The sequence below is a fragment of the Lolium rigidum genome, chromosome 3, assembly GCF_022539505.1.
Source record: "Lolium rigidum isolate FL_2022 chromosome 3, APGP_CSIRO_Lrig_0.1, whole genome shotgun sequence".
NCBI classification, from domain to species: Eukaryota; Viridiplantae; Streptophyta; class Magnoliopsida; order Poales; family Poaceae; genus Lolium; species Lolium rigidum.
In genome coordinates, this window is record NC_061510.1 from 158,069,927 (window position 1) to 158,080,295 (window position 10,369).

At 44.1% G+C, this 10,369-nt stretch overlaps 1 protein-coding gene across 1 annotated transcript; it reads right to left on the reverse strand.

Moving 5' to 3' along the window:
• Positions 1-5,531: 5,531 nt before the first annotated feature.
• LOC124702571 (serine carboxypeptidase-like 51) lies at positions 5,532-9,016 on the reverse strand. Its single transcript, XM_047234722.1, has 12 exons — positions 8,830-9,016; positions 8,633-8,727; positions 8,445-8,552; positions 8,029-8,316; positions 7,864-7,931; positions 7,666-7,771; positions 7,336-7,547; positions 7,181-7,250; positions 7,028-7,078; positions 6,168-6,220; positions 5,938-6,070; positions 5,532-5,821 (listed from the first exon to the last, which is right to left on the reverse strand). Exons 1-12 carry the CDS (start codon positions 8,969-8,971, stop codon positions 5,753-5,755), a joined length of 1,395 nt encoding a protein of 464 aa, XP_047090678.1. The 5' UTR covers positions 8,972-9,016; the 3' UTR covers positions 5,532-5,752.
• Positions 9,017-10,369: the final 1,353 nt, after the last annotated feature.

Below are 10,369 nucleotides of genomic sequence, written 5' to 3' on the forward strand. Positions count from 1 at the left end.
ATGGATAATTTTTTCATACAAAACTCAATTATAAGTGTATCAATATTTTTGATCATTAACTATCAAAACAGACACTTAGGGGCTAGACGCACTTCCACTTGCGGATGAGCATGGTGCTCGAAGGTGGGGAATGTTTCCTAGAGCACTACAATATCATCTGTGAGTTCGGCCTAGAGCGAGCTCAATGGCGGAGGAGTGGCACACATGATTGTCTCCCCGTAGGCATGCAAGGGTGTCGCATACTGCAAGCACGGCGGCACTAGAGTCCATAACTTAACCCTCCTATCCTCTTCTTATGTTGACCAACATGTGAAATGTTTCTGGCACGGAGGAGCGAGACCGCGATATGGTTGTTGGCTTCGCCTAGTCTTTTTCCTCTCGGTAGAGTTGTTGAGTGTGCTAGTATTTTTCCAATTTTCGTTTCCACATCCGTTGGAGCTATTTTTTAACCAAAGGAATATATTAATATAAAGAAGATACGAATTACATCCAGCCTCTTCACCAACATTTACTACCATGTTGAGGTAGATATAAAGGCCGGTGGACTTGCTCTCATCATTGCATCCTTCTCCTTTTTCAATGGGACATTGAGGAAGGATGAAATCAACTAATGTTAAGGTTCCAGTGTTGGTAACGAGAGAACCAAGAAAATCATGGGAACCAAGAAGGAGATCGGGGCTGCGAGGGAGTTCGACTCCGGTGGAAAATTGGGTACCAGCCAAAAAATGTGCAATTCATGTGAAAAGTCACTGCAATTTAGAGTGAAGGTTGACGATTCAGTTTTTCAAGATGCCTCACCCCACGACCTAGCTGGAGTGTCGTGTTCCAGAAGGCTCTACCGACGAAATCTACAGGACAATTCATGCATGGAGATTGCTAGATCGGGTGAGATTCGGTCGTGTGCACCCATGTTTTTCTCCGACCGTTTGGTTCCAGAGTGGGCGATGCTAAGCTCTGCACGCTGTTACCATCATGGGGGAGAATGTCATGGAAACCGAGACCTGAGGACTATCAATGGTGATTCGAGTCTTCGTGGAGATGAGAAATTGGCTTGGTGATTTGTGACTAGGAGCAGGAGAGCAGCGGTATAGTAAGAGGGGGCAACAACACATGAGAAGTTCAAAGTCTACCTTTAAGGGTGAAAATCCAAGATCTTGTCTAATTGGTTCTGCCTGACAGTGGCCTTGTTGAAGGCATTGTTTTGTCAGGAGGACTTTCTCCAGGGTGAAAACCTATGATCTATGATCGGGCAACACGTCGCTTGTGCACTGTTCCCTTTTTTGAGGTGTCGCTTTTGGTGGTGTCTTGATGTTGTTGGTACGGTTGCCAAAATGAATAGATCACGGTAGCTGGATTTTTTTTATAATATTTTTTTTGGGTTGTGTGCATCTTTAATGCCGCTAGAGCAATACGTTGTTGCAAATGATGGGTGTAATTGATATATTCACAATATTAATATATACTCTTTGTAAACAAAATAGTATTTCGCAAGCAAGATCAATTGTAACATGTAAATTCCTAGTGGGGTTGGCTTCCAAGAGGGTTTATTTTTATTTCTGAACCAGTATGGTCAAAACTTTGTAGTATGTCGACCAAATGTATTAATCATTCATTCATTCTAGAGGCCGGTGTTCCTTCATTTCGAAATAAAATACTGACTCAATCATATTATTTAATAAGTCTTGGTGTGAGTATTGGATCTTGGTCTTGCTGCGAGTCTGTCCACAATGTCTACTTCATATCGGTTGTTAGAACCATCGATCCAAACTACTTGCTCTGATAAGCGGACAATAAACAGCTAGGCACTTGTGATTTCGATAATGTACGGATAAAGACAATCCACACGATACTAGTCATTGCAAGAAACGGACAGAGCTGCAAGTGAAACGGACAGAGCTGCAAGTTTGTCGTGTTACATGCGGCTCATTGGAAAACCCAATAGCAGCAGATATTTGAGCAGAAATGCAAGTCCATCTTATGCACATTGAGATGTCTTGCTTCCTGGAAATGAACCAGGAAGTAGAACCACCATTCTATGAAAAATGTTTACTGTGCATCCTGCTACTTTTTTTCTTCGATAAAGGAGCTTTATTACGAAACACCCGGTCTCTGGCATAACTAAGATGCGCACATCCGTCCCAACATAGTACAAGTTTTCAGTAAGTAAATACAATAGTTTCAAAATGGGGAGAATTTCACTTCCCGGCCTATGCACCAACTAGAGATGCACACAGCTATTTGACATGAGTACTAAAATTAAAGCATAGTTCTCAAAATAAATTACATGAGTACCAGGATTAGCCTGGGCCTCAAGTATAAATAGGAACCTAAATTGTGAGGATTTAAACTCAAGTGTTGGGTTGTTGGGTTTGTACATCCACTCCCCCAACCATAAATAGCTTCCGACACATGATTATCTAACTCTAATTCCCTTGCCGCATGCCCATGAAAAGTAGTTTATTCATCATTGTGTATATGCTCTATGAAACAAAAGTTTTGGTGGGTCGTTTTAACTTTTGATGCAGAGGCCGGGGGTACAAAATGTATACTCACCAAAATTTGTCAAATTACTCTCTCTGTCACTCTAATCAGAACTTGTATGTTTCTGATTGCGCCAATATTGTTTGCTTACAACAATATTATGTAGAAAAACTATAATAGTTTATTAATTATTTGACATGATTTGTGCTTTGAACTTTTGCTGTTTTTTTCTGGCGAGATTGGAACCTTTATTATTTCTTCTATGACACCATATTTCGACCTATGCATGCTAAGCTGGCTCCCAGACATAGCACATTGGCATTGATTTGTCTATCTTTTTTACAACTTCACCGCAGGGAAACCCTTACGGCCTTACGTAGTAATTTTATATATTAAAGGGAGCGGATACTGTACAAAAAGGAAACACCCAAGTGGGTTTATTACATCAAGGCGGCCAGAAATAGAAATAAAAAAGCATCAGATATTGAGTAATCAGTCAATGAATGAGAGATTGACTAGCTGCTTTCACTCTAAATTGATGAAGCATGAGATCACTTTGGAGACAAACTCTCCAACGTCCAAAGGAAGCTGGTTGATTTTGGAAGATCAAACTATTTGAATTTTCCAAACATTCGATGCTGTATAGGCTACCACCTTGATTTTTTTTTCCAATAAAGGGTGTTTTATTACTCAAAAGTTTTAAACATTACTCCCAGCCTCTGCATAACTAAGATGCACACAACCGTTTGAGTATCAAAAGTATTCAAACAAAGTACTCCTAGATGAAAGAAAAAAACAAAAGACGATCCCGACTAAGCTTCATTGGCTTCAATACGCCCATTATGTAGCCACCCATGTTAGGAAATAAACTCATTCGCCGTGTTCTCCAATCGTGTAGACACCTCCGTAAAGAGGTCGCGATCCTCGAAATGTTGGAGTGGCGACCATGAACAGAGCAAAACCGCAACGCGGTAAACAACCTGAAACAGAGAGGAATTTTTATCATTAAAAACCTTGTCATTTCTACATAGCCAAAGCGACCATACAACAACAATCACGCCCACCTTGATAAACGTTTTATACCTAGAGTCAACCCCGTCTAGCCAATTGCCAAAAATATTTTCAATGCTGCAAGGTGGATATAAGGTAGAAAATATCTGAATGATTGACCATATAGACCATATAGACCTAGAACCTATCTGAATGATTGCTACCACCTTTAGAAAGCATGGGCCCATAAAGTTTTGCTTTGCCAATAAAATTGGTCTTGAAATTGGCTGAGAAAGATCCCAATGGATACCATTCGTCCGTTCTTCTTGCTACGTCAAAATCTATGTATACATACATAAACTCTCTGGTGCTTCTCAATCTGCTAAATCTCGGTAACTTTAAGCAACCATGAACTCGAGACATGTTACAATAATCTTTTTCCTCCTTATTACATAGCATGTTATCAAATGAAGTCAAATTACTGTTTCCTAATTTCACCATGGTTCAATATCATCACCATGGTTCAGATCACCAAGGAAATGGTTTTAAGTTTATATTTAGTATACAGTCATGGCCTACTATGTAAATTAACGATTATATTGATTGAATTTCAAAAGCATCCCATTTCATTTGCTCCCATCACATGGACAATTTGGAATGAAGTCATGGGCAGTCCTAAGTACCTCATTTGGTATTTTTTTTATCTTCCTGTGTGCTCCTTTGTGTACTCCATATTTCTTACGGTATGTTACATTAGAAAACGCTATTCCCATTTCGAAGAAAATGTTACACTAGAGAAAGTTAAACCAGTTTCTTTAGGAAGAGATGATATGTTATGACCAACGAAAAAAATAGCGCGCTATTTCACGCTAATAGCGGCGCTATAGCGTATTTGCGAGTTGAACGCTACGCTATGCATTCTAGGCATTCTATGACGCTACGCACGCTAAAGACGCGCTATTTCATGCTATTTGGTGCTATTCGCTATTCCGCATAGCACGCTATTTTGCAGAGTAGTTTTTAGTAGCTCATTCCATATTTTGAACCACTTATGTATCCTAAATCCCTATAATCCAGGCAACCCTAGACTAAGAAACTCAGATCGCGCACTCCCCAACTCCTTGTCACCTGCTCTGCCTGGCAGGCGACGACATGACGGCGTAGCTCCGTCCCCCTTCTCCTCGGTCAATCGGTGGTAAGCGACCACGCCTAGCTTCACCTTCACGCCTTCACCCCGTGCCTCCGTTCCCCTCCTCCAATCCTTGTAGTTCGGGACAATGTGGATATGAACTATGGTTTGTGATTTTGAGACTATGTCATATCAAGTTATGGACTATGTGAACAATCTCTGGTTGAGGTTTGGCTGCAAAATATCATATCTGAGATTTTATAGCTGCAGAGTGCTATATCTATTATTATATATATGCTGAAATTCTGAATTTTCATTTTTTTTGTTAAACGCTATTTTGAAAAATAGCACGCTATAGCGTCTATAGCGTTTTTCTGAAGCCCACGCTATTTGTGTTAGCTCGCTATTTTTTTTCATTGGTTATGACCGGCCTGTCATATGCTAGGAGGGGGCCCAACCGTGGGCCCAATTAGGGGCTTAGCCCAATTATCTTAATCTCTTTTTAGCTCATAAACACCAGATGTAATTGTACGTTGAAAGTTAAGCAATACTAATCTCATTATTGCCGACTCCCAAAGGAGTCGGTCTCCCCTAGCCCTAGCCGCCGCCGCCTCCCTGCTCGGCCATCACGGCGCCCTGTCGCCGGCGCCCTCCTCTCCGGCCGCACAAGTCTCCCTCCTTCCCCTACAACCTACGTCCTAGATACGGTAGAACCCTAGCTCCTACCATGATATGATCTTCTCATCACAAAAGCAGCCTGAAATTTCTAAACAATTTTTAGATTCCGTTATGCATAGCATTCATAAAATGGGATAATTATACGTCGGGACACGGTAACATGTCTCGTATTATATTTACGCACAGTTTCAGAAGCATATATTTTGCAAACATCTGAAAAACAAGACATAAACTTTGCAGTTAAATTGTGAAATTACCTAAGAAAGGTTTCATCTTTATTCTCAGAATCGAACAGACTAGCTTTAATCACATAACACACCAATGCACTTTTATCGTCAATTTCATTGCTCTTTAAAGTATACAACCTTTCTATACTTTTGTCATCAATTTCATTGTCCTATCCAGAAAGCATCTGCTCCAAGCCTCCTTTTTGTTCACCCTTTTTCTATAGATCACCAAGCAGAGTCACAGTATCTAACTAGCTGGAGACTGGGTTATGCTGCCAATCATGCTCAGCGCAATGCAAGGCTGGTCGGCAGGCACCTGCGAAGGAAAGACCATACGGGAAATTAACAAAGTCAGTTTGATTAAGAGCCTCAATGTTGGATCTGGGACTTAATCAATAGAAGCAGAGTGACAGGTGTTTTGTCACTACTTACGAAGTGGCCAGCTCCAAGGATCCAGTAGAAGTGCAGATTCTTGTAGGATCTGACGAAGGCCTTGGTGAGCTTGGATGATCCGCAGTAGAGAGGCTGCCGCGGCAGGTTCAGGAAATTCTTCAGCCCGTCCCATCTGAAATATAAACATACATAATTTGGAGGTACATATCACGTCTGAATCATGCAAGGATTTGAAGACGAAGGACATAGATCGAAGAAGCCTTGATTACTTGAGCTTCTGGACCCATGCTTCGGCGCCCCTCGTTGAGCAGATCACATCGAGCTTCACAAGGGATAAATGAAAATTCACCGAGTTCAGTACAAAGACGATACAGCTTTAAGTAAATGATACGCAAAGCTGTGTAGGATTAAAAGAGCATCGAGATGTTCAAGCAAAATGGACTTCTTAACTAAGGCATGGTTTGTTTCTTCCCATTGTGTTGACCATGTGAGTCGTGAGTCCTGACACATGTGAGACAATTAGATCGATGGCTGATGCGATCTGAGCATCTGACGGATTCCGACCAAGACAATCCGGGAAAAGATAGCTGTTCCTTGCACTAAACACTGCTGCACTGAACTTGGTGGTATGGACCCGCGGGAGTGGTTGTGTTTGAACTGGAAATAATGAAGATCCAGCCCAAATTCCACAAAGGACTCCGGTTTTTCTGAACAAGAACCTGTCGGCGTCACCAGCAAGAATCTATTCCGATCTACTCGCGGTTGCTTATTCGTCAAGGGTGCTTCCACTTGCTAATCTGATAGCTCGATTAAACTGACGATACACCATATGTAGTAGCGGGAGGTAAGGCTTTTATAAGTGTTTCTAGTAACATGTGTAGCTACACACGTTACTGATTTGGGCTTATGCCAGTCAAACATCTATGACTAATTGGCACGCCCATATGTTTCCAGTAACCTTATCAGAGCATTCCAAAACAAAATCCTAGAATCCCGCAAATCTGTTGAGGTTTCTTGCGAGTAGTGTATGTTACTTTACTGAAGAGTGTTGAATATAATCGGTCTATTGGGATCATGCAATTCCACAAAGAAAGTAAAAAAGAAATGCAATGCAGAGTGCAGCAATCACCTGGCCATTGTACACCGTGACATCCACACCGTACGAGAGCAGCTCGTCAACCTGGATCAAGCAGAAGGCATAGAGTATCAATCAACTGCATGGACCACGGTTTCAACAATAAAAAATAAAACAAATCGGGACCCGTGATGGCGGATGACTCGCCTCGTCGATCCTCGGCTTCATGAAGTCGTTGACCAGCGCGTTGTAGACGGGGTCTGACAGCTCATGCCACCTGCAGTTTTCGGACCGGGACGTCACGCTCAGATAGTATAAACCATGAAGGAGGCGAGCTGCTGCTAATGGCGACGCAAGCTTACTGGACGTCCTTGGGGATGATCTTGAGCTTCTCCTTGATGACCCCGTTCATGATGCCGCCGAGGGTGTTGGAGTCGGCCCCCAGGCCGCCACCGAGGTACGTCGAGTACTTCATCAGCTGGACGTTGCTCGACGTTGAAGGCGACGAGGTCGCCGGTAGGTCGGCTGCCGCCACCGGGTCCATGCCGGAGTCGAGCATGAAATTGTACACGTCCTGATGGTTGTATATTATACTCGTCGATCAGAATAAACTACGCTTGAGAAGCAGACAGAAGGCTACTTGTACTCAAGCTAGTGCTACCGGGTGTTTGAGTCAAACGGTCAACACTTACCACGCTGCCGCTTTTGGAGTCGATGAAACCCAATAGGTCTGACCACGACGCCTGCGAGTCAGCGAGCTGCCCCGCCGTGATCTGATCCTTCACCGTCTCCGCTTTCCTGAGGCCACACCGCAATTCCGTCGCCAATGTGACTCGAGTGTTCGTTTCAAGTAGTAGAGAAATTTAAGAGGACGGTGCGGCAGAGTTTACTTCTTGGCGGCGTCGCCGGCGTTGTCGTCCAGCCTCGACACCTCCAGGAGAAGCGGCGCGTAGGAGAGCTGCACCGATCAAATTAAAGCAGCAACCAGTTTCAGACACTGGATTTTTGCGCTAACATTGTGATCAAGATCCAAGAAACGACCGACTTTTGCTCACCGTGAAATCCAAAGGCGAGACCCAGCTATCCCCGAGCGCAACGCCGGCGAGCTTGATCTTGAGGTCGCCGGCGCGGATAGCCCTCGCGACGGAGACGCCGAGCGTGGAGGCGTACTTGCCGCCGTAGGACTCGGCGACGAGGAAGAGGGGGCTCCCCTGCTGCAGGGTGGGCAGCTCCTTGGCGAGCGCCTTGAGGAGCGTGGTGGCGTCGGTGGCCGCCTGCCAGTCCGTCGTCACCAGCAGGCTGTCGTCCTCCACGTAGCTGTAGCCGACCCCCACCGGGTTGTCCTGCCATTAACGCAAAACGTGCGTACGTACGAGTACGACTCGGTTGGTATATACAGCAAAACAGCGGAAGGCGATCGAGAGGATGAAGGAGACATGTGAGCATGTGGGGTTTGCAGTAGGGAAGATACCACGAAGATGAGGTCGGCCTTCTGCAACCACGTGGAGTTGCGGGGCTTCAGGTTCACGTCCAGCGGCCCGACCTCCATGAAATTGCCGAGACCCACACCAGACGCTCCCTGAGACGATGAACGATAAGAGACGAAGAGCAAGAACAAGCCTGTTAAAAACTGAGAGAGCACAGAGGGAGAAACCGTACCGGGCCTCCCTGAAGCCAGAGGACAGTCGGCCATGGCTTGGACGGCGTCGAAACCCTCTGGGGGCTCTTGTAGTACCACCAGAACAGGTGAGCCTCTGCGACACAGAAACAGGAAATTCAGATGAATTCGCGCGCGAAAGATGCCGGACAGCAGGATCGAGACATGAGAAATGCAAGCTGAGACGGGGAGACATTACTTGGCCGGACTTCGACGAATCCCCAGCGCTCCGTGCCGTCGGGGGTGCCGGCGGTGACCGAGGCGGCGGAGCTGGCGCGGAGCAGCGCGAGGCAGAGGAGGAGGGAGAGCAGAGGAAGAAGAGGTCGACCGTGCTTGTCCATTTCCAAGTGAGTGGCTTCAGGCCTGTGAGTGCAAGTTGCACCTACGGTGGCCAGCAACGATCTAAATAGACCTCGCGTCTCGCCGTCCCATCTCGTTATCCCAGGCGTGGGCGACGAGTTATGGCCGTATAGGCAACACGATGGTGTATGGATGTAGACGAATCGTCGCTCCCTTGTTTTCGTTGAATTAGCTTCCGATCGGATGTATCGCACTAGTGTCGTATCGGGCGCCTTCCCCAACTCTCCACCGTTAGATCAAAACGGTGGTGTGGTGCAATACTGCACAGCAACATGCAACATTATTGCAGCAACATACAACAAATGGAGCAACACCACAACCTCCGTTAAAAACACCCAGGGCAGCACCAATAGAAAAATAAATAGGAACATAAGTCCACCAAAAAACATAACTCCGCCAAAAAAATCTCATCACCCAACCTAACAAGAGAAAGAATACACCTGCCAAATCTTTTGCTGTATCCAGATAAAACATGGCTAAAAGTTGATCATACAATTATACAAGTAAAATTAAGGGCTTGACTTCCTAATTAACGTTTAACGATTTCTTCCTTGAACACCTTCTAAGAGTAAGCAGTTCCGCGCTAACGCGGTGCAAGAATGCATTATGAAGATATAGAATAAAGATGCAATTAAAACTAGTAGAATGTTGCAATGCACAAAATGAAGCACACAATAGTGCATTAGAATGAGGTGGGTCTTATTATCATGTTAGGTTTAGCAGAAGTGATACCCCATAGGGATTTTGGAAACATGTTAATATAGGTCGGTAGCCACGAAGGCTTGTACAAGAAGATAGACGAGTTTGTACGGTGTACTACACCATACTTTTATATGGCGTGAATACATGGATATAAAAGCCTAGGGAAATACTTGATGGTGTTTAACAATGGATCTCAGTCATCCACCAAAATACAGTACGAGTCAAATACACATTATCTCCCATTTATGATATTTTCCCTGATACTGCATAGTAGTTGAAAACATATAGTGGGACCACATTATCTCTATGGCCTTCAATTTAATCATACAATAATGGTTTCAACTTGCTACACAATACATGATAAATGCATGAGTCATTAGACAACATGTATAACAAGTATGAGCTAGCTAAATTTGAAGAGAATATGAAATTAGTCAATCAAAGGCAAGTATTTGAGACAATTATGTAAAATAACCATTAGAGCAAGGCATTTCTAGTGGGGTGGGCCGAGATATTTTATCCTTTGCCAACTTTTCTTTGCAATTAGACTATTTTCCACATTGATCACCACATGCCAGAGACACAATGTGTGGCAAATAATAAAATTCCAAGATAAAGTTTGGCAAATTGTCAAATTATTTGGATTGCGCCATACAATAGGAAATCACGAGGACTAT

Coding starts and splice junctions, on each gene's coding strand:
- LOC124702571 (XM_047234722.1), bottom strand. CDS start 8,971: ATGGACAAGCACGGTCGACCTCTTCTTCCTCTGCTCTCCCTCCTCCTC. Junction 8,317..8,444: donor AGGCCGACCTCATCTTCGTG/GTATCTTCCCTA, acceptor CGTTAATGGCAG/GACAACCCGGTGGGGGTCGG. Junction 7,548..7,665: donor ACTCCAAAAGCGGCAGCGTG/GTAAGTGTTGAC, acceptor TACAACCATCAG/GACGTGTACAATTTCATGCT.